This window comes from Nuphar pumila, chromosome 3 (genome assembly GCF_984573655.1).
Source record: "Nuphar pumila chromosome 3, dmNupPumi1.hap1.1, whole genome shotgun sequence".
NCBI lineage: Eukaryota > Viridiplantae > Streptophyta > Magnoliopsida > Nymphaeales > Nymphaeaceae > Nuphar > Nuphar pumila.
The window spans coordinates 28,714,181-28,739,583 of record NC_143251.1 but is presented as its reverse complement, the minus strand read 5'-3'; the positions used below and the strand labels follow the sequence as shown (position 1 = coordinate 28,739,583).

The 25,403-nt window shown below is 36.8% G+C and overlaps 1 protein-coding gene across 1 annotated transcript; it reads left to right on the top strand.

Annotated features, from left to right (window-relative positions):
* Positions 1–523: 523 nt before the first annotated feature.
* Positions 524–25,047, top strand: LOC149842431 (zinc finger CCCH domain-containing protein 6-like). Its single transcript, XM_089999157.1, has 4 exons — positions 524–940; positions 23,478–23,690; positions 23,800–23,924; positions 24,005–25,047. Exons 1-4 carry the CDS (start codon positions 827–829, stop codon positions 25,032–25,034), a joined length of 1,482 nt encoding a protein of 493 aa, XP_089855283.1. The 5' UTR covers positions 524–826; the 3' UTR covers positions 25,035–25,047.
* Positions 25,048–25,403: the final 356 nt, after the last annotated feature.

Below are 25,403 nucleotides of genomic sequence, written 5' to 3'. Positions count from 1 at the left end.
TAGCTTCGATTGTGAAACCCACACCAATGTCTAATTCATTTTCGATCCAACCCATAAAGGTCAACCATGTTCGGATACTTTCTTAATCAAGAGTCACCCATACTGGTTTTGGAGCAGAGTTAGGGCTGCAAGTTGACAAGATATAATTAAGATCTGACATATTATTACCAAATTAAGATCTTTATAATAAGATGTAAATTCAGATTTAAATAGGATTTCATTTGCTAAATCATTCTTATCAGTATTTTAGGTTAGTTCGCACCTTAATCAAAATCTGATCCAAATTTCATTTTTTATAACTAAAGAGCTTACTTTTTCTTACCTATATTTCTGACAGCGCGCGCGTTTACACCCAGTTTCTGTCACAAAATATTTCCCTGAAAAAGAGAAAAAAATATAAGAGAAAAAGATAAGAAAACCTAACCTTAATCTTCTTCCACCAAATCTCTCTCTCCCTCTCTCTCTCCATCCATCTATCCACATGCACATGCGCGCACAGAAATTTCGGCACACAAAATAAGAAAAGAAAAGAAAAGAAAAGAAAGGGAAACAAAGATCGTCGTTCGATTCTTCAATCAACGCGATCCGAATCCCTTCTTCTTCCTGACTCCAGCGATCGAGACGGTACCGAATGATACGTTTTCATCCCTTCATTTCCATCTCTCGATCTCGTCCTTTCTCGCCGTTTGATCGGTGAAATCTCGTCCAGAGTTGGGCGGTGATTAAAGGTTTCCCCGGTGATTAGAGTTCTCTTTATTTTTTTCTTCGTGCGCTTTTGTTTTGCTTTGTCAACATTTTCTGCGGTTCGAACCTGATCCAATCGGAGATGGCGGTCGCGAGCCGGGAATTGCAGCAGCAGAGGTTCCCGGCGAACCCTCCCTGCGTTAGGCACCAGAAATCGAAGAGGGTCACGTGGGCGCCGGAAGGCAGCCTGTGTCAGGTACTCCGATGTTCTGCTGCTTCTTGTTTTCGCCGATTTTTGAATTTTTAGGGTTTTGCTTCTGAATCGTGATTTCCCGTCCTGGTCTGCGCCGATCCTTCTTTGTTTTCCTTCTTTTTATCGTTAACGGATTGGGAAACCTTCTGTTAACCGTTACACAGTGTTTCTCTGTTTCCGATCCTCGATGGTCTTCGCCCAATCTGTCTTTTGGTGTTCCTCTGATTTCCTGCAGCCGTGGTCGTCGTTTTTGATGCATTGTTGCATGAGTTTTGTTTGATTCTCGGTTTCTTTCGGATTGTTTCTGTTCCTTCAGATGGTTGTTTGCATGGGTTTGTGGTAGTAGTCCTTTTTTTGTTTAAAATTTTAATTTATTCTATGATTATTTTGTTGTTAAACTTTTCTTCTGTTGTTATTCAGAGAAATGGGATTAAGTGGGAAATGAAAAGGGTTCCATTTCCCAACTTATCCCATTTTTCTGGGTAAGTGTGTGCACCCAAACACCCCAAGTTCGTAGCGGTTGAGAAAGGTTGGAACATTGTATTGGGGAGCATCAGCAATTTACCAGATTATCCTTGTTTCTCTTGATGAGTACGTGATAAATAGTTGAGATTGGGAGATTGTCATAAAGAACACGATATTGCAGCTTGTTGGGCATTTTGGGACAAGTAGGTGCATCTAAACATCAAATTGTGCTGGTTGTTTTACCTTACTGCTCTCTTCAATTTGTTTGGTATCGGTCACACAGATTATTTGTGAAGCCCACTTTCACTTTTCCTCCATAACATTAAACTGTTCTAGTGTTTGATGTTTAAAAGGAGTTCTGCATATTGAATTTGATCAATGCACAATGCAAATAACATGTTCCAATCATGGGTTTGTTTTCCATTGTTTCTTCTACTTGTCCCATCCTTTCCTCCTTATCTGTTTGGGCCTGTCACATGGATATTCCATTTTGGCTCCCATATCGTGTCCCTTTATATATTAGTCATTTTGAAAACTTTATAAAATGGCCGTATACCCAGATCTGCAGCCCTTCTCCATGTGACAGAGATTTCTACTATGCATTTAACATGGTTTCGATGACATTCTTTCTCAATGTAGAGGCGTCCATTGGTATTACCTTGTCCACCACATTCTAACATTCTTTCTCAACGTAGAGACTTGCTGTAATATTCCTTTTTCCTAACACTTTCTAATTCACTCATGTATGCCTGTGATTGAGAAAGCTGTGATGGGAGTATCCAAACAAACATTAGTTTCCAGCCCCTGCTAAAAGAAAATTATGAATTTATGGTTGCTGGTTACCAACTTTGTACATCAAGTACAAACTTGTGCGAACAACTGGAAGCTACTGTATACTTAAACTGTCATATATCTTTCCAGGGCACTGCTGTATGACATGCTAAGGGTGGAAGGTTTTTCTTGCAGAGAGCTAATATCATTCTCTATCATATCTAGTTGATCTATCTCAAAAGCTCATTGACTTTTTTTTTCCTCCAACGAACTGAAAAGCTCATTAATAGAAAAACTCGCTCATTGCTTTTAATGTTCTACAAGCAAGTGCTGGAGATTGAAACAGTAACAACCTCCTGAAAAGCATTACTTATTATATGGCCTTCTGCTGAACCTGAATTAAAGGTTGAGTGTCTAAGGGTGTCAGGTTTTTCTTGCAGAAAGCTAATATCATTCTCTATCATATCTAGTTGATCTATCTCAAAAGCTCATTGACTTTTTTTTTTTCCTTCAACGAACTCAAAAGCTCATTAATAGAAAATCTCGTTCATTGCTTTTAATGTGCCCCAAGCAAGTGCCGGAGATTGAAAGGGTAACAACCTCCTGAAAAGCATTACTTATTATATGGCCTTCTGCTGAACCTGAATTAAAGGTTGAGTGTCTAAGGGTGGCAGGTTTTTCTTGCAGAAAGCTGATATCATTCTCTATCATATCTAGTTGATCTATCTCAAAAGCTCATTGATTTTTTTTTCCTCCAACGAACTCAAAAGCTCATTAATAGAAAAACTCGTTCATTGCTTTTAATGTGCCCTAAGCAAGTGCCAGAGATTGAAACGGTAACAACCTCCTGAAAATCATTACTTATTATATGGCCTTCTGCTGAACCTGAATTAAAGGTTGAGTGTCTAAATTAAGGATGGGGATGATGAGTCAAGAGACTATGCATGCAGGTGATCACACCTGGACTGGTTGTATAAAAGGTTTGATTCCTTTTTCAATGTGTTAGACAAGGATCGAGCTTGCAGGTTTACAAAGCTTGAAGTTAGGTCGCAATTACTCATTTTATGTCATGCATCATGTGTCATTCTTTGTCTGTCAAGAATGAATATTTGAATAGTTGCATCACATGTCATTCTTTGTCTGTCAAGACTCAAGAATGAATATGGGAGTATATGGGTGAGGTCCGTGTATAATTAGCAAGGATTTATTTTGCATTAACTGGCTGTCTATAGTGTTAACATGTCAAAGCTTATTGGAGTTCTCATACATTTTAATTGCTATGTTACCGCGACACGGCGTTTGCATCGCCGTACCCATGTTGACACGCGTTGACATGGTTTCAGGTACCAGGCGCAATGCGGGTGTGCTTGGTACCCCCAAAAAATAAAAAAAGATGCCTCCCCCGACCAAAAAAACCCTCGACTCTCTCTCCCTGGTCTCGCTCTTCCCCCTCTCCCTCTCTAGAGGGAGACAGAGGGGGAAGACGAGAGAGAGACAGAGAGGGAGACATAGAGGGGGAAGATGAGAGAGAGGGAGACAAAGAGGGGAATCAAGAGAGAAAGGGAGACAGGGGGGAGACGAGAGCCAGAGAGTGGGGGGGGGACGAGACCAGAGAGAGGGGGGCACTTCTTCTTCTTCTTCTTGGATAGAACACAAAAGGGGAAGGGCTAGGGTTGCACCCTTCCCCCTTTTATAAGGGGGCTTCGTTGACTAGGTTTGGACATGTCCAAACTTGGTTAATGAAGTTAAAAAAAAATAATATGGATGTTTTTTAATATGGATTAAAAAGGATTTTTAAGTTAATCATTTTTTTTAACATAATCTAGACCCAAACTCTTTTTTTTTCTCTTTTTATGATAAAAAAGGATTTTTAATATGAATCCTAATATAGATTCATACATAATCTAGACCCAAACTCTCTCTTTCTCTCTCTCTCTCTCCGTATATAATATATATTTTAGATATAACATATATATTTAGATTATATTCAGTTTAATTTGAATTTATTTTGTATTTATGTGATATATATAGGAAAATGAAAACCTACCCAATAGAAAACCTCCCAAACCTACCCAATAAGAAACATTTATCGAATTTTTGGTGTTTTTTTGAAATTCTGACCTTATAGATAGGGATGCGCACGAGCTGAGTTCGAGCCTGGGCTGTTCGAACTTGGCTCGGTTCAAAATATTTATGTCCAAGCTCGGCTCAAGCTCGGAGCCGAGCGTGAATGGCATTGTCTAGACTCGTCTCGGTTTCGAGCTCGAGCTCGAGCCGAGCCGAGCCGAGCCGAGCCAAGCTTCAAGGCATTCCAAAAAAATTCATCTTTTAAAATTTTTGGAGGTGGGATTCAAATCCTAACCTCTCTCAAGGTATAACAAGTGACCTTCCACTAAGCCAAAGCTTATATTTTGTTCATTGAGGCTGAAAACAATATATACATACTAAAAGTACTCTAGATTAATGTACAACAAAAAATTAAAAAAGGGGATTCAAACTCTACACCTTTTGAGAAAAAACTAACGGTCTACCCATTACTGTAACAATGACTTGTTGATTATTTTTGCAAACGTATTATATATGCTTGTATCCGAGCCTTATGGAGCTCGGTAGTCTGATCAAGCTTGGATCGTTTGCTCGTCCGAGCCTTAGAACCATGTAGAAGCTCAACTCATTTAAAGCACATACAAGCTTCAGGCCGAGCTTAACCGAGCCTGAGCTGGCTCGGTTCGTTGTGCGTCCCTACTTACAGATGTGTTCAGCATGATTGATTTACTAGAAATCAACACTTGGATCATGTATTCTTGATGAAAAAAATGGCATTTGGAGCCTAAAAAATGTATGAAATTGTAGGCCGTTGATTTTTGAAATCTTGTAAAAACATATCCATGCATCATAATCAAATGCTCCAAGAACTGATTCCTATAAAACTAAGAGCATAGATCACATCTGTATGGTCAGAATATCGAAAAAATACTGAAAATCCGATAAATATTTTTTATTGGGTAGGTTTTCATTCTCCTATATATATAGGTAGGTGTGAAATGATAGGTGCTAATTGAGTTTTTCAGGTTTTTTCTGTTTTATTTTTAAATTCCGACCGTACAGATGTGATCTATGTACTTGATTTTATAGGGATTAACTCTTGAAGTGTTCGATTCCGATACATGGGTGGTTTTTTATAAGGTTCAAAAATTCAACGGTCCAAAATCTTTGTAAATTTTCGAGGCTCCAACTATCATTTTTTTTCATTGAAAACACATGATCAAGGTGTGGATTCCTCGTAAATCGACCATGCCCAACACATTTATGGGGTTGGAACTGCGAAAAAAACACCGGAAGGGCAGAAAAATCCATTTAGCACGTATCATTTGGCACATATCAATTTCACACCTACCCATTTCTCTCTCTCTCTCTATATATATATATATATATATCGTGTCCCCGTACCCACATTTTTTTGGAATTGCCGTGTTGTACCCTCCGTACCCGCACATGTACCCAGGTGACATAGTTTAATTGCATAGGTTTCAAAATTGTATGCTTAATGTTTACAAAATTGTTGCAGTCCATATGTTAGAGCCTGCTAACTGGTTTGTTTTAAAAGAATCACTGGTAGATGGAGAGAAAAATAAAGCAATACATGGTACTTTTGTTAGCATAAGAATAGAAAACAACTTCTGTAAGTTTAGAGCTGTTTTTCTGTTTCTTTTCTTCTTTCTGCAAATAACATGCATTGCTTTTAGCTGGCATTAATAGAGCTATACAAGCCAAGAATGCAAAGGATACTGTTACTTATTTCAGCTTGAATTCCCAAAGGGTAAAAGTCTGCTGCTATAACAAGCTACCATATTCACTGATTTTAAAGATGTGTGGTGGCTACTATGTCAATAGACATGGACTGGAGTTTGGTAAAGCGTAGGACATGTGCGTGCATGTGTACACATGCTTGCGTTTACCTTTTTTTCTTTTTGAGTGATAATGAGGAAAAACCACTGTTATGGTTTGGCCACCCCTTTAAGGGCCTAGAGGTGCTACATTGACTGTGGCCTTGTTTCAGTGTTCTCGGTGTAAAACTCCATGGTACTTACCCTAACAGCCCCCACCCCCCGGGCCTCTGGGGAGCTTGTGTGCACATTCAAAATTGTTAATCTAAAGCAATACAGCATGAATGCCATCTTAAGTGCATTCTTGAACAAAAACAGAACAATAAACAATAAATCCAAGTTTAAATTGAAATGTAATCAATGACGGATTTTAAAAAGATAAAAGCACAATGAATCACAAATAAAGGTCAAGATCATAACAAAGGATGAAGCTGGGGCCATGGTGTTGACCAATGTTGTAAGTATCGTATCATTACCCGTATTGGTCAGGCGACTCATGCCCAAAGTAATACCGTATCGTAAAATATCGTAAATTTTTAATAAAAAGTTTTCAAAAAATCCAAAAAAAAAATCAGAAAAATTAAGCAAAAATTCTAAAAAATCACATCACATGAAATGATGATGAATTGTACAAAATACAACCATAAAATCACATATGAAGCATTTATGTCTCCATGAGCTGCTATGAATGGCTTGCATATCTCATAAGAAAAATGTAAATTGTGAAATAATAAACAACAGTAAGCTAACAAGTCATAAGATCCATAACAGTGCATATTTACATAAACAAAAACAAAATCCCCAAGTGTTTCTCAATACTTAAAAATTTTACATAACCAAAATTTTGTAAGTTAAAAAAAAACGAAGACTTCTTCTTCTTGCAAGCAATCAAGCCCTAAATCATTCTCAAGTTCTTTAGGAGTGAACACAAACTCACCTTAAGGAGTCTTCTTATATATTTCAAAAAAAGAAAAGAAAAAAAATGAATTGAGTGCAACATAAAATGCACTAATTGTGTATTGTAAGATACACCCTGTATCGGGATGTATCTTACGATACAGGGGGTGTATCATATGATACACCCGATACAGGTACGATACACACCCGTATCTCGATACGGGCGTGTATCATATCGATTAGGCCCAAAGTAATGATATGTATCGTACTGTATCATACGATACAATACGATTCTTACAACACTGGTGTTGACCATCTCCAACAAACATTGTTTGACTGCATCTGTGTGGCGTAGTTCATTGATGATCTGTACATTTTTTATAGTGTCAGACCAAATGCTGTGTGTTGTGTGCTTGCGCACCACCATATACAGATTTGCCATTGTCTTCCTGTTGTCTCATTCTTCATTTCCCCACCTATATTTTTACTTAAACTTTGCACAGAAAACATTAGTCTCTGAGTTTTATAATAGTTCTAGAATGAACTGGTTTCTCTCTTTATCAGTAATTTATTTTTTTTCTATGTGGTTTTTCTTCGGAACATGCATCATGAAACATGTATATTTCTTTCAATAATTCTCTTTAAAAAAAAGTTCCATATCCCTTGAATTTTGAATGTAATTAACAATCAGTATCTCTTAGCCATGGTGTCATTGTCATCATCATCACCCTCACTGCCTCCATCATCTTCTTCTTCATCCTTGTTTCGTCTTCATAGGTTTGGCTTCAGTCCTTGTTTATTTGTGTCTAATGCGATGCCTTGAGTTTCTTAAAACATTCTTTCTTGTCAATTGTGATGGTCCAGATCCTTAATTCTCTCCTTTCTATTCATTCAGCATTTATCAATTCACTCCTTCACAATCAATGTTTTCAAAGTTTTCTATTTTTTATGCAAGAAAACTATCCTGATTGTTTCTATATTTACTATTTCCTGATTCTAGCCTTTTTGGAATGACATATATCCCTTATAATTATGCCTGCTACTACAAATATTTCTTGTGATTTCTTCATTACCTGAGATTTTACACTACATTAGGTAAAATGTACTATGTTATCTACTAGAAGAATAGTACAATGAACAACATTTATTATGCTCAAAATTTGAGAGGGATCCATTTCTAGCTTCCCATTTTATAAAACTTCAGATTTTGAAAGCCTTAAGCAAAGCATTGTGCCAAAGTTTGGAGTATATTAACTTGACATGGGGATCTAGAGTCCATATAAGGAAAGAGGAGCATCATACCGGTACAGCATTTTCATAGCATGGACATGGTTGTAGATTAAGGATTTGTATAAACCAGGTAAGAAGTTTTTCTATAGATTTTAATGGATGAAAATCTATTGTTTAGTGGAAGGCAAAAACTTCTTTTTATGTAATATGGAATTTGCAGTAGAACTAATTATTGTTGAACAGAATAAGTCCAACAGGGACATGGATGTGGTGGTGCAGGTTGCTTTTATGGTCTTACTTGGAAGATTAGTTTGTCTTGGAGGATAGTATTAAGTTTGTGGTTCTCTTTTATGAGCATACCATTAAGATTATTTTAGCATTTGGAGGGAGTAATTTGAATGGAGTACATTCTCATTGCTTAGCTTGGTTGTTGCTAGTCTTGAAATTCTCTAAGACATCCAAACTGAATGTTGCTATTCAGATGGATTGTCTTGGTAAGATGTCGAGGCAATGCAGAATCTAGCTTTTTGGGGTCCATAGGATGATGGTGATCTTGTTCTTTTTTGCAGCATGGAGTTGCCAAAGACTTGGTTTAATTGAGGGATTGTGCTGCTTAGTGTTGGACTGTGTTTCCTAGTGTATGTATTTGGTATGAAGTCATTGTTCTAGGTGTTATCTTTCATGGTTCTTTTATTGTTAAAGGTGCTTTGGATTGAGTTGTTTGGAAGCAAAGACCCAATTGTTTGTATCACAAAATTTTGGTGCATTGGGGGCCATTGATTTTATAATTGTTATTAAACAGTGACTTTAATTATCAAAATGCCGTAATCTAAAGCATGTTTTTTTTTCTTTTAAAGTTTGGACTAAATAATCCATAGTGATGACATCTCTAGGGTCAGGCCTGTGGAACATTCAATAGATTGTTAGAAAATCAACATGATCTATTAGATTGCATAATACCTATATATATTTATATATTTGTTTAGATCATCACTGTCATTTGTGAACCCTTTTCCATCTGTAAGTGATTGGTTTTGGGAGGCCTATGTTTCCATTAATTCCTGCTAAAATTCTAAAGTCGTACCTTTTATCTTTTTCCCTCAAGTCCTTATTAGCTGCCCCAATCTCCAGATGCCTTTGACCTTTGTTATCGTTAATTTTGGTAATGCCGTAATGCAATTTTTTTGTATTTATAGGACGTGCCTAATATATATCATTTACACAGCATCGATGTCGACAAATCCATCTAAAAACCAACACAACCAATAACTCTTCTTGCATGTGGGAACCCTATTTCTTGGGAACACCATCCTTTTTGTTTGATGCCATACATAACAGAACATATAACAAAAAATTTCGGAACTTGTAGAAAACACATTTCTCATCAAGTGAGAGTTTCCTCTGTTTCCCATGTGTTTTTTTATGTGTTTCCCTTAAACAAAAAATCTTTTTTATATGTAAAATAATAGAGACACATGTTATTTTAAAATTTTAGTTGATTGTTGTTGAAAAATCTTATATATATATATATATATATATATATATATATATGGTACATATTTCTAATGCTAACAAGGATTTTACATGTTAGATGAGCTATGGATAATGTCACTGCACTATTTTTACCTTATTTCTTCAATCTACCCTATCTAAGCTCTATGTTGCATTTAAACACTTCGTTTATCATGTTTGTTATTTTGTTAAAAATAGTCCAACTGTGCACTCATTTATATGAAGTATGAATAAGTTGTATGATTCTTTCATAGTTATAAATTTGTAGTTAATGTATTCACATATTTTCCGAAAGAAATTAGTTTATTAATTCTTACTAGTTATCATGATTCTGGTAAACAAGTAAAAATTCTTTAAACTTACAATGTTCACATATGACCATATTTGCACTTATACACACGCACACACACACACACACTGATGTTTTATTGTCCAATAGGGGACCTGAATGCCAAAAGTCATTGCATCACATTGGGCAAGGTGTCCAATTTTAACCACTTCAATAAATCTTCATACTAGTCTTTGGTCTTCTTGCTTCATTCTACTAAGGGGTTGATGCAGTGGAGTGGGGCATTGGCCACTAGATGGGTAGTCAGGGTTCCATTCTCATGGGTGAACCCCCTTGCATATTGCCAAAGCATGGTGACTCCCTGCGGGTGAGGGGTGCATCCCAGTTTTACACCACCGGAGAAGCAATTGTAGGCTGGCAGGGTTGACCAGCACGGCCAGGACTTTTACTCCTGGGGTGGTTTTCTCCTGTTCTCATCGGAAAAAAAAGTTTTTTTTTTGGCATTTTTTCTTTTTCTTTTTGAGGGATCTTTTTATCCAGTTCTGTGTCTTAATCTGGCTTATAAGTTGTACAACCAAAGTAACATATCATGTGCAATCACAAGCTCATGCACTACTTAATAGCCACACGCATACACATATTGAGATAAACTTGGGACATTTTTTTCTTCGGATATTCTCCAACAAGAACATCCGAAGAAATTGAGAGGAAGTTGTTTTTGGAAAATCATGAAATTAGAAAATAAAATGAAATTGCTTAAAATTAAATAGGTGAGAAAATTTATTGATCATGGAGCATCGTGATATTAACAGGCTATTTCCCAAGATTATTCTAAGAGAACAAATGTAGCAACCTCATTCAAGTCAATTATTGAATAAGACTCAATCAAGTTGTAGGGATTATTGCTTGACTAAGTTGCACTATAATCTATTTTCGTACTGATGCCTGGCCTCTGAGCCATTTTTTAAATTAGTAAATCTTTAACAGACCAATGTTTGAAATTCTTGTGTTTCTTTAGTAGTGAAATTTGAGATGCATTTGTGGCGTAGCCTTGGCATCAAATTATTAGGTTGTTTGGTTCAGAAATGGAGTATGTCCTTTAGGTCATTTTGTCTTTGGTATTTGCCGATGCTCTCTTGCTGCCTGCAAAATGTGCCCATTTCCTTCAGCTTCTAGAATCTTATGTGTTGGTTGAGTTGGATTACTTGCTGGAGTTGTATTAGTTATGACTTATGAGGACATGTTCCCACTTAAAATTGCCCTAATGTGTGTTGTTAATAGGAAAATTTTGAAGGGTGCTAATGTGCATATTTTTTTGCATCAGAGTTATTTTGTCTTCATTTATTTTATTATTGAATTAACATATTTTCTTTGTTTTATTAAGGCTTTTGGACTTGTATTCTCTGCAGATCTTTGAAGCATTGTATTTGGTTGAATGTCGTGCGTGTATGTGTGCATCAAAGCTTTTATTTTTTAGCTGCTGTTTGGATGAAAGATTTCATGTGAAATTTCTCAAAGAAAAAACTATGTGATACTTATGGGGAAACAAGTTATTTGATGAATATATTCAAAATACTGTATAAGTATAGTCCATAGGTAAATTTTACAATATGACTTCTTTGACATTTTCTTTTTCAACATTAAGTTGAAAATGGTTGTGCATCTGCATTGCTTGCACTTAACAGTAGTGTGCTTTCAGTCTTTATTTATGCAACTTGCTGTTCCTTCCCTTTGGAGAACATTGAGCAGCCAGGCTGACAGCACAAGGGTATTAGGTGCAAACATGTTTAAGTTTTTGCACATTTGTGGAATCATGGCACAATGTTGAAAACTCCCATGTTTTAAGATGGGGGTTTATATCATGCCTGAACACATTTTCTGGCAAGTGGTGCTGTTGAACCATATATGACTCAGTAAATATTAACAAGCATACTTATCGGTTACACAATGAATTCTATGTGGACCTAGGATCTAAATAAACTTAGACTTGAAGGGAAGACATTAACTGGCAGTATTTGAACGTGGCACTGTATAAACATGGGTTTTCTTTTGGGATCAGAGATGATATTCATCAAAAGCAGTAGCTTTTGACTATTTTTAGGTTCATCTTGCAATTTGAACTGCATTCAAATCATAGTCACTAGTATTGTTCTCTTCAATTTCTTGGCTAGGATTTTTCTTCGGGGTTTCTTTAAAATGTGGGTTGAAAATCTTGGAAGGTTTGTAAAATTTAAAAGATGTGAAAAAAAGGATACCAAATAATATTTTTCTTATGTAAATATAAAGAAGCAGTTGAAAGGTTTTAAAATATAAATGAAACAAAGAATATTTAAAATCTGTACTCAAAATGTATAAAATAAGTTTTTTTTGAAAATATCATGATATGTATGTTATCACTGATATCTTGACAATATCATGATATGTTCATGTTTTTATCAGCTGTTGTGGAAAAATGTTAATATTGCCGTATTTTCAAAATATCAGCTAACTTGGTCACTATGATTCAAATTAAATGTAGCCTTTTGAGTAGTAAATGAAGAAATTCCAATAGTTGTCTTACAACATGTCCTCTTCCCCCTACTGATACATGTGTAACTCATTTTCATACATAAAATGGAAATATCTTAGCTCTTCTAAAGATGCCTTTACATTAATCTCCATGGAAGATGACTGATGAGAAAATTAAGTATTGACTGATATTCTTTATATCTCAGCTCACTGACAAATGGCACTAGAGCTGTAACAAAATATTGCAATTAATGATATATTATCAGGCAACGTTTGGTATTGATGATCTTCAATTCATTCACTCACGTTTTCTTAGTATATTATGCCAAGGAATCTTCAGAAATATATAACCCTAAAGGAATAATACAGATGTATTGGTTCCTTTTGCTCATTGTGAATAAGATCTAAGAATAGGCTCAATGTGAGGCTGTTTACAGCAAAATTAATTGTCTCAAGATCTTACCATTTCAATTAGAATGTGCTGGCAATGAATATTTTAAAAGCTCAAGGGTGTTAGAAGAGAAACTAAATGCTTGAAAAAGGAAAAAGCAAAGAAAAAGGTTAAAGGTTACAAATGGGCATTGAGCTGGTTGTGTAGTTTGAACATCAAAGGCAGTATTAACGCTAAGCTGACATTAAATTAATGAGAAAATTTAAAAATTTATGATCTATTTTTTGATAGCTGGTGTAATATCTGAGTTGTAACCTTTATGCATATGCCACAGGCACATATTCCGATGCATGGCACCTAGGTTTAAAATTTATTGTATAAACAGTTCATGATGTCAAGTTGTGCAGTCTTTGAAGTTCAATCATGATGGTTGTTGCTCATATACCAACCCACTTTAATGGTGTGAACCATATACCTGAGATCCTCAATGTAGTTGGAGCACCTATTTATGACTTCATGCCCTTGATTTCCAGCAAATCCATGTCCAAAATGTAATAATGCCAGTATAGCTGGAGTGCCTACTTATAGCTTGTCCCAGATTTCCAGTGAATCCACCATTTCTAAATAGGATTCTGCCTTCAGGATTGAAATTAGCTTGGTCTTCTCACTATTTTTTATGGCTTCACATGAACCATAAAACATTACATGTTCCAAAAAGGGGTCATGCATATGCTAACATTACTATAATTGTCTCACCCTCCTGCAGAAATGTTGTTATCATGTTTTTTGGAGGAAGTTAGCCACTATGAAATGTTAAACGTGTGTTGTCTTTGTATTCTGCATGGATAATATCTTCTATTGCCATCAGTCATTCAATAAAAAAAGATGGAGTTCTTTTCCATGGTCCTTATCTTATGAACAAACCCAAAAGCTTCCCTGCCTTATTTGATTTTCTAAAATCGTCCTTACATTTCAAAAATGCTAGGACAACTGATCTCTTCCATCATGTGAAGTCTAGCTACCTTAAGGATGGTTTGCGAAGCGTATAAAAAAGCAGGGATGATTTTGGAAAATGGGATAACAGAACGATGGTTTTGGGTTTGCCTTATAAGGGAGGGACGATCATGGAAAAACCTCAAAAAGATTCTGGTTATTCTGCACCTGATCATACTCTTGTTCTGGTCTAAGCACTCTATTACAAACTCTTTCACATCAACTCTTTTCCTCTAAGTTGTTATCATCTTCTATTTCTCCAAGTTCCTTCAACCAGACTTCATGTTCTCTGTTGTTTCATGCTTGTCTCCTACTTGCTCAAACCATCCCAACCTCCAGCTCTCACATTTGTTCTGTATGCTTGTGTGTGTAGCCTTGCAATTTCTTGATGCGTATTCTATTTGTCTTGAATATACTTAATTACCCATAACAATTTAGACGCTATATTATTTCTTATTCTTAGAGAGATATGGTGTAATCTAATAGAAATCGATACTAGTCAAAAACTTTTTGATCTCTGATCTCTCCCTTCATGCCCCTCCCCCAAGCCCATGTGTGCTCTCGCACGCGTACACACACACACACACACACACACACACACACACAACATGCCTTCTTTAGTGTGCGGTAGACCTCAGGGGTTTTATTAGTCGTGGCCTGCACTAGGGCCGGCTGGGTTCACACTTCACACCCATCCCGGTTGCAGCCAATGAAAACCACATTTCCCCTTCTCTTAGCCATCCGATGTGGGTGATTTTGGTTACTTGTTTATTCCTACTCTACTTTTTGGATGTTTTTGTTAAGGAACTCTCTGCACTACACATCCATCCTATGTCACATAGGCGAAGGTGCGGATACGGGTGTGGATGCAGCACTTTAAAAAAAACTTGGGTGCGGGGAGGGTATGTATATATATATATATTAACAGTTTTAAGTTAACACTAATGAAATAAAAATAATTATCGTATCATCAATTCATCATGCATAAATTCATGCAATAAATCAAATTAATAATCTATAATTGCTATTCCTCATCAATAAAAAATAACACACACTGGTGCGGAGGTGCATATATATATATATAATATAAATCAAACTGGAATTCATCAGGGTTAACTGAATATACTTTTGGATAGAAATGGACCTCAGTGTGATTGACTTTACCTGACATAAAGGAACCTGTGTCCAAGTGTTGCACCCGCACCCATGCGGGTGCGACACGGGTGCAGTGCCCTGTTCGAAGAGTCCATGTTACATAGCATCCATCTTAGATTCATTTAATATCCAGCTTGGGAACACGGTCTTGTGCCCTCTTTTTGCTGGTGTTTAGGCTCAAGTTTAAAAGCTGATTAGTTCAAGTGTACTTTGAAATACATTTTTTTTGTATATTCATCATATTTTGCTGGTGTTCTTTATGGATGGCAAAGACTAGTGTTGCATCCGAAGACATTATATAATTGTGTTTGGTAGTATTGTAATGAGATATTGCGGAAATATAAAGAGTGCATACAAGCACTTACAACAATGAAAAAGAGACAATATCACAAGTCCACAAAGGGACAATACAAGCACAAGCCTTAAAGAAGGCAACAATATAAAAAGCCTCTTATTGAGAAGAGAGAGAGCTCTCAAGAATAAATTACATACAAGGGGATCACCCCTATTTATACAAAAGGGAGAGGAGAGAAGGGGAGGCAAAATGCCTCCAAAGGAGAGCCCAAAAGGGGGCTCCCATGGAGTCGTTGGGAGCCCCCAACGGTCACATTTGTGACCGTTGGGGGCTCCAACGACTCTATGGTTGGAGCCCCTTTTGTGATATAAAAAATACAAAAAATAAATGAAAAAAATAAAAAAGAAAAAAATACATTTTAACAAAATCTGAAAATAGTTGTTTTCTAAAACAACTAGTGAAATTACAAAAATACCCCTATCGGGTATTGATGTAATATACAGAATATATATATATATATATATATATATATATATATATATATATATATATATAAGATACATTTTAACACCCCCCCTCAAACTTTACGGGGAAATGACGGAAAGTTTGCCAAGAAGAAACATGAAGCGAGGAGCCGGAAGAGCTTTAGTGAAGAAGTCCGCCAACTGATATTCTGAAGTGACATAGGGAAGAGCAATAGTTCCTCGCAAGAATTCGTCACGAACATAGTGGCAATCCATTTCGATATGTTTTGTACGCTCATGAAAAGTATGATTGCTCGCAATATAGATGGCACTCTTGTTGTCGCAACATAGCTTTGAGGCTTCGGTAATCTTTAAGCAAACTGCGAAGCCATACAAGTTCCATTGTCGTGGTTGCCATAGTCCGGTACTCAGCTTCAGTGGATGATAGTGAAACTTTCTGCTGCTTCTTGCATCGCCAGGCAATCAAAGAGTCTCCTAAAAAAACACAAAAACCAATAGTTGAGACTCGATCATTGGGATTACCTCCCCAATCTGCATCAGTATAAGCAAGAAGATTCAAGGAAGAAGAGGATGATAGAAATAGCCCTTTATTGATGGTATTCCGAATGTAGCGAATGATTCAGAGAACGACACTCATATGCACAGTTGTAGGAGCATGCTGAAATTGGCTAACAGAGTGAACCGCATGAGTGATATCTGGTCTGGTGATGGTTAAATAGGTAAGAGACCCAATGAGTTGTCTGTAAGGTGTGGGATCTTCCAGAAGAACCCCATCCTCCAACCGCAATTTGGCATTAATAACCTCGGGAGTCTCTACTTTCTTATCATCAGAAATCCCAGACTTAGAACATATATCCGCAGCAAGCTTCATCTGTGACAAAATATATCCTCTAGGAGAATATGCAACCTCAATTCCAAGAAAATATCTGAGAAAACCTAAATCAGACATATCAAAATTATCTTTTAACATATTTTTAACATGAATAATACTACTTTGATCATTTCCAGTGATAATCATATCATCAACATAAAGCAACAAAATTACGATACTAGAACCTGCATTTTTAACAAAAAGAGCAGTGTCAGTATAACAAGAATGAAATCCTAATTTTATCATGATATCACTAAAACGATCATACCAAGCCTTAGGAGCTTGTTTAAGACCATACAATGCCTTCAAAAGCCGAAGAGTTTGACCTTGTTTAATATTTATTCCGGGTGGCGGGTCCATATAAACTTCTTCACTTAAACTTCCATTTAAAAAGGCATTTTTTACGTCAAGTTGATAAATAGGCCATTTTTTGGTTGATGCAACAACTATTAAGGTCCTGACACTAGTCATTCGAGCTACGGGAGCGAATGTTTCTTCGTAATCAATACCATATTCTTGGGAGTATCCCTTAGCCACTAATCTAGCTTTATATCGTTCTAAAGAGCCATCGCTTTTTGTTTTAACTTTGAAGACCCAGCGACAACCAATAGGTTTTTTGTGTGAGGGTAGAGTAACTATTTCCCAAGTATTGGCCTTTTTTAATGCATTAAGTTCAACTTGCATTGCTTCAACCCAATGAGGTATCGATTTAGCTTGATTATAGTGTGTTGGTTCAAAATAAGAATGTAGGGTTATCAAACATGCCCGATAGTTGGGAGTTAAGGAATCATAGGATACAAACCTATTTGGGGGTATTGATATTCTAGAAGAATGCCTAACTTGTGGTTCCTCAGTGGATTCCGAAATTTGAGAGTATTTTTCGAGGGCACTAATAGGATTTTCTTGATTTCTCCTTGAGTAAACATTTATATTGGTATCACTATCATGAACATTTATATTCAAATCACTATCATTTGAGGGAGTTATGTCAAGAGGGGATACCTCATGAGAATGATCAATGTTTTCAAGAAAATCTTCTTGTATGTCATCAATAAGATCATATAAGAATATGTAGTCAATTTCATTTGTTTCTTCTAGTTTATCAAAACCGTTTTCTTCTTCTAGAAATGTTACATCTTTTGAAATATATAGTTTATCATTCTTAAAATCATAACATCTATACCCTTTTTGATTTTCACCATATCCTAAAAAAACACATTCAATTGCTTTTGGAGATAACTTATCTCTTTTATGTAATAGGACAAAACATTTGCAGCCAAAAATACGAAGACGATTGAAATCGGGTGAAAATTTAAAGAGTTTTTCATAGGGAGAAACATTTTTTAACTTAGAAGAGGGCATTCTATTGATTAGATAGGTTGAGGTTAGAACGGCTTCGGCCCAAAACTTCTTTGGAATATTTCTAGAAATAAGTAATGTTCTAGTGGTTTCTATAATGTGCCTATGTTTCCTTTCCGCTAGGCCATTTTGTTGGGGAGTCCTAGGACATGACTTTTGATGGCAAATGCCATTTTGGGTTAAATAGTTTTGGAATTCATGAGATAAGTACTCGCCACCGGAATCGGATCTTAACATGGATATGTTACTTTGAAATTGATTTTGAACTTTTTTATGAAAATCTTTAAAGAAAGCAAATACTTCCGATTTATGACTAAGGAAATAAATCCAAACATACCGAGTAAAGTCATCAATAAACGTAACATAATATGAATAACCCCCTTTAGACATAACCGGAGAGGGCCCCCACACATCCGAATGCACCAATTTAAAAGGCCTTGATGAAAGAAAAGTTCTATTTGGAAATGGAGTAGACTTCATTTTCCCAAAAATGCAATCTTTGCAATTAATTTCTTTTTCCTTACAAAATTTGTTTCCAAAAGGAAAGAGATACATTTTAGAATAGCTTGGATGACCAAGTCTTTTATGCCAAGTTTCCATGCTTTTCTCTTGGACATAAGAACAAAAAAAGTTTATAGGGAGATCAAGATGGTCCATATAATAGAGGTCTCCCTTTCTATGGCCTTGCCCAATCCGCTTCCCAGACCGGAGATCCTGCACAAAGCAACCATTAGATGAGAAAGATATTTCACATCCATGGTCGGCAATTTGAGAAACCGAAAACAGGTTTAAATTTAGTTTGGGAACAACTCTTACTTTTGGAACACAAAAAATTTGTGCATCTTTAAAAGAGCCAATACTTGAAATTTTTAAAAAGGTTCCATCGGCCGTAGAAACACAAGAGTCCTTTGAATTGGTGCAAACATCAACAAGTGCATCCTCATGAGGGGTCATATGAAAGGAAGCTCCGGAGTCAAGGATCCAAGAATACGTACCGGGTGAAGATGATGAAGCAATAGCCGCACCCGATGTAGAGGAAGAAACCTTTAGCATTTGTTGGAGAGCCATTGATATTTGTCCAAGAGTTTTTTTGATGTCATTGTTCTTGCCTTCATCTTCTTTGGTGGTGGTTTCCTCAAGAGAAGCCACTTTAGGCTTGAAGGTTCCAATAAGCTTTGGACAAGTGGGTCTAATGTGACCCGGCTCATTGCAATAATGGCAAACAATCATTTTTCTTCTTCCATTGTAGTTTCTTTGTTTCCCAAAATGAGGAGGTTTATAGGTTCTAACATTATTACCCGGTTTTGATACGGCAAGGACTTCATTGACATGCTTACTCATGCCAAGCCTTGTCTCCTCTTGAGTGATTTCGGCAATAGCATCCTCAATAGGAGGAAAAATAGATCTATGGATAAGTGAAGATCTCACTTGCTCAAATTCGGGACGTAGCCCAAAAAGAAATTGGAACAATCGCTCTTGTTCCATTTGTTTTTGCCTTAAATCAATATCTTCCATAGAAACCCATTTTGGCTCCAAGAGAGCCAATTCATCCCATAGTGGGTTTAAAGCACTATAATAGTCTTGAATGCTAGAATCACCTTGCTTGGTGGTTCTAATCTTTTCTTGCAAAAAATAAGCCCTTGCAAGATCCTTTTGGGTATACATACCCTTCATAAAGGACCAAGCCTCATTGGCTCTACGAAATTTAGCTATATTAGCACATACCTTAAGCTCCACATTGTTCATAAACCACGCAAGGATTTTTGCGTGATTGCTTTCCCAATCTTCCACTTCCTTTTGATGACTTTCAATGGCCTTGAGGCGAGCATCTCCTTCAAGAGCCTTTTCTTGACCTTCTTCCATCTTTGTGAGCATAAGCTTAGGTTCCGGAACGGTACCCATGACAAAACCCCAAAGCTTCTTTCCTTTGAGATTATTTTCCATTGCCGATGCCCACATCATATAGTTCTTTCCATTGAGCTTGAAAGATAGGTCAATCTTTGTCTCCATGATGATGCCAAGAAGTGAGAAGATATCCACTAAATATGAAATACACGAACCACACTTTTCCTTCAAGAATCGAGTGGCTCTGATACCATGTAATGAGATATTGTGGAAATATAAAGAGTGCATACAAGCACTTACAACAATGAAAAAGAGACAATATCACAAGTCCACAAAGGGACAATACAAGCACAAGCCTTAAAGAAGGCAACAATATAAAAAGCCTCTTATTGAGAAGAGAGAGAGCTCTCAAGAATAAATTACATACAAGGGGATCACCCCTATTTATACAAAAGGGAGAGGAGAGAAGGGGAGGCAAAATGCCTCAAAAGGAGAGCCCAAAAGGGGGCTCCCATGGAGTCGTTGGGAGCCCCCAACGGTATGTGACCGTTGGGGGCTCCCAACGACTCTATGGTTGGAGCCCCTTTTGTGATATAAAAAATACAAAAAATAAATGAAAAAAATAAAAAAGAAAAAAATACATTTTAACAAAATCTGAAAATAGTTGTTTTCTAAAACAACTAGTGAAATTACAAAAATACCCCTATCGGGTATTGATGTAATATACAGAATATATATATATATATATATATATATATATATATATAAGATACATTTTAACAAGTATTTCTAGAGAATGGATTATTGGATGAAAAATGACAATAAATCTTGGCACATTGAGGAGTGATATTTTATTGATGAATCATGAACCAATGAAGGATTGGCAGTGTCTAGCTTTAGTTACAGATCTTTGCTTAAGCTTCTAAACCATGTGAGACTTTTTATGGCATGTGTTTCCCCATCTTTTAGATGTGTTGGTATAGAATATCAGTTATTTGCCCTTCCTGAAATGGAGATGTATTTGATAATGTCTCAAAGTCAAATAGTGTCCTACAGGCACTTGACCTCTTTTTGTGGCATTGATCTAAAGATTTGGTGCTTTCTCATGTAGGTTTTGTTCCCTAGATGATTTAGTTCATATATATGAGCAGGATGGGAGGCTTTATCTTTAACATTCTATCATCATCATTCCAATTTTATCATATCTCTCTTATGACACATTCATCATCGTTCATCCTAAGAATGTACAGGTTGTGTAAAAGCTTGAGTGTGTGACCTATGACCTGTTAAGTTTGATGTAATATATGTATTACTATTTTGTGTGCTACCCCTCTTACTATGTATATATGTACATTCCATTCTTTTCAGGGGTATTCTTGTATTTTTCATAGTGCTAGTGTGGAGTCAACTATTTTTGTCTTTTAGTGAGGTAGAGGGGAAGTCTCCCCTATATTGTTGTATCTCTCTCATTTTAGAGCTAATGAAGTTTCTCTTCTCGTCTTCTTTGCTATCTCTCATGGTTGGAACTCTATTGCTTTGATATGACCCTCCACAAACTCATTCAAGTACTACTTTGAAAACACTATTTTTATGCTAATAAATTACTGTCACATTTGGACATGGGTACGGACATGACACAAAAACACTTGCTATGACTTGGTATTTTTGTAAACCTAGGTCAAGGAACATTGGTGTACATCGTGCACACACACACACACAATCATGCATTCACAAATTCTAATCTAAAGCAGTAAAACATGCATTATATTAAGTACAAATATTTGAAGAACAAATTTAAATCATTAAGATTAAGAAACACTATAAATCCAAGTTAAAATTTGAAATGCATGTAATCAATGGCAAAAATTTTAAAGAAAAAAGGCGTAGTAACTCTAAAACAAAGATCAAATCATAAAAAGAAATACATAAAGTTAGGAACGTGGTGTTGACCATATGCAATGCAGGTTTGATTGTGTCTGTGAATTATGTATGTTCGGTACATCACATCCAATGTCGTGGTGTGTCAAGATGGGTTAATGCTGAGAGAAGTGTCCGTTCGAGACAAAATGTGAATCCTGTACATCTCACTTAATTTTCTTCTAAGCCACAAGGCATACAGATAAATATTAATGTTTATTGTTAAATATTTGTAAATATGGTTAATATACTTTTTAGTGAATATTATTAACATACATAGCTTAAAAAACTTAATGAGCTTCTAGCAAACCTTGTTTTAGGTTCATTTATTCAACAAATAGCTCAAGCCAAGTCCAAGCTTCACCCATCCATGTGTGGTCTGCTTTTGAAACTTCTCTATTGATTTCAATCCATGATTAGTCTTGGTTCCACACAACATTCTTCCATTTCTTCACGTCTTGTTTTGTTCCTTATTTTAATTCCTTTAACCTCTGTCCTATGTAACACAAACTCTTCTAACAGGGCACCGCACCCGCGTCGCACCCGCACCCAGGCGGGTGCAACACTTGGACACAACTTCCTTTGTGTTAGGTGAAGTCAACCACACTGAAGTCCATTTCTATCCAAAAGTAGATTCAGTTAACCCTAATCAAGTCCATTTTTATCTATATTATATATATAAATACATAAATGCACACACATACACATAGTGTTAACTTAAAACTGTTAAAAATTATATATATACCCTCCCTGCACCCCCGCATCCCCGCACCCAAGTTTTTTAAAGTGCCGCATCCGCACCCGCACCTATGTGACATAGCCTGTCATATCCTCTCTTCATATTTGGTATTTTCTCAAGTTGTTGCCTATACTACTTTTTCCCCTTTTGGCGTAACATCTAAACTTAAAAGAAAAACTAAACTTTAACACTTTTTCTTGATTCTTCTTTGTTGCACTAGATATTGGCCTCAAAATATGTATTTCAACCACATAGATTCTATCTTTTTATCACCTCACTGTTTTCTAATACTAGTGCATGTCTTGCTTGTCATCTGAAACAACTTTTCAATTAGATAGTTACCCATTTACTATAGGGCACATTTGGAAGCAAGAAACTTTCTCATAAGAAAAGAAAATTTGAAATATGAGTTTTTCAACTCTGTGATCCACTTAGCATGGCATATATTAATATAGGTGGCTGGGATCAGGTTGATTTTTCCTATCATTTTTTGAATTTTAATGGCTTGCAATTGCTATTTTATTTTGTTCACCACAGATGGTAATGCCTCGCAAGAGTGTAACACAGAAATATGAGATTGGTACTTAAAGCTGTTATTAGGTGTTTCCGCTGTGTATGGCATCCTAATAGTCAACTAGGGGCTCAGTTGAGTAGGACCTAGAACAAAAAGAGTGTTGCATGGTATTGGCATAGTTAATTCACTGAATGGAGCAGTACTGAGCCAGATAGGGTAGGAGTTCACGATTTTGTCTGTCTACGATCTTTAAGTAGTATATGATGCATGGCACCATTATATTTTAAAACATGGTTTTGATCAATTCCATTTAATTTTCTTTGGCTTTTTCCCTTTGTTTTTCTCCTTCCATTGGGATTCTACTGTTATCTTTTTTCGTCTAAGAACTAGACTATAGGCTTCTTTTTCTTTCTGCAGATAAGATTGTTTCTTTCAGAGGATACCCCACAACAATCTGGTTTGTTGGCATCCCAAGACCTTCTCCAAGCAAAGACCTCATCGTTGTGGCACGCAACAGTGTCAGCACTAGGTGACGGTGCACCACCTGGGTTTGAAGGGCCACGGTCTGGATGGCAGTTCAAGAAAGATCTTTCCAAACTCCATATTATTAAATGGCAATGCCCACCTGTAGTATGTAGAATCATTGTTGTAAACTTCTCTTAATTAAAAATTTGTATTTGCTTGAAGATTTTTTTTTGTTTTCGATTTCCAATTCCTTTCGGCCACAAATTTAATGCAGTTTGTTGTGAATCCTGCTTGGCAAGTAGTTGCCGGAGAAGAAAGTGTGGAGATCAAGGTTCAAAATCAGAGACAATTAAGAGTACTTGAAGCCGTGTATCCTCGCCCATGCTCCATTCCTCCTAGGTGATACATCTGTGCTCTCTAGAATTTGCAAGGATATTATGTTTTGAAGTGCTGATCTTGCTGCAATAATTGTTCTGTAGCCCGTCAGTTGCACCGGAGGCACAAGAGGATTTCAACGATCTCGCAACTCCTCTGATTCCATTTACGCCAGTGGAGGATGATGACTTGACAGAACCCGTTGATTCCGTTACTCCAACAAATTTCCAAAACCCATGCTTGCCTGAAAGTTTGCCCATTCTGATACAAACACCGGCATCAATAGTTTCTGATTTGAGGTCAGTTGGATATCAGTCTCATGCAAGCAAAGCTGATCTTAATGTAAGTGCCCCTGCCACCGCAACTGTGGTGAATGTGAGTGTACCCACTATAGAACCGGATGTTGCAGCTGCTGCATCTGCTGCTTTCACTGCTATCATGAAAAGCAATGAAGAAGGAAGTTTAATTGATAGGGACCTGCTGATCAAAATCCTTAGCAATCCATCATTGATTGAAAATTTGGTAGCCCTACATGGAATCAGTAATCCTACTGCTGCCAATTCAGTTGCTGCAACCCAGCCAACATCGCCGCTGGCAAGCAAATCTCACTTGACAACACCTATGCAACCCTTGCCACCTTCTCTTCTCAGCAGGCCTGATATTACTAGGCCTATGGCCAGCCAACCAACAGATCCTCTCTATCCTAAATTGAATCCGATGCCTGCCATGCCAAATCTACGGCAACCAGGTAGTGTCATGCCTGCTAGTCAGGTGAAGTTGAGTCCCTCTGTGCCTCACCCATTGAAAGATGTCGACTATTACAAGAGTTTGATTCAACAGCATGGAGGAGAGAAGCTCAGTGTTCAGGACCCAGACACAGTGCCCTATGGGAAACATCATAGCCAGCCCCTTGGTCCAGTGAGCTCTGATGTAATGCAGGTCCCTAAACCGAGAGATGCGAGGCCAAAAACAGCAAAGCCTTGTGTCTATTATAACAGTTCCAAAGGTTGCTGGCATGGATCAAATTGTGTTTATCTCCATGATGACAGTGCCCGCCGGCAAATCCGAGAGATGCCGGAGGCACCAAACACGAAAAGAGTCAAAATCGATAAGGAAATTACTGGAAGAATTTAAACATAGTTTTTCATGTATTGTCTTCAAGGTGGGTATCTACCAGCATATAGCTTGCTGGCTTTATTTATATTATGTTCATCTGTGAATATCAGTCGCTACTCTTTTTTTTCTTCAAAGTTTTCAAAAACTCATTTGCTTCCGAAAACAACCCGAAAAAATGGGGTCCATCATCAGGCGCTTAATTTGTTTGAGTGTGTTCCTTCGTTTTTTTCTCATCGACATTATATTCTTCAATATTTTATGGAACAAAATACCACTCTTTAACCAAGTCCTTTGAAGGCCTTGACTTTTGAGTGATCGGTTGGTTAAAATTGTACTTATATCATTGATAAGTTATATTGCCTACGCCCACAAGGGCTCTGCTCATCT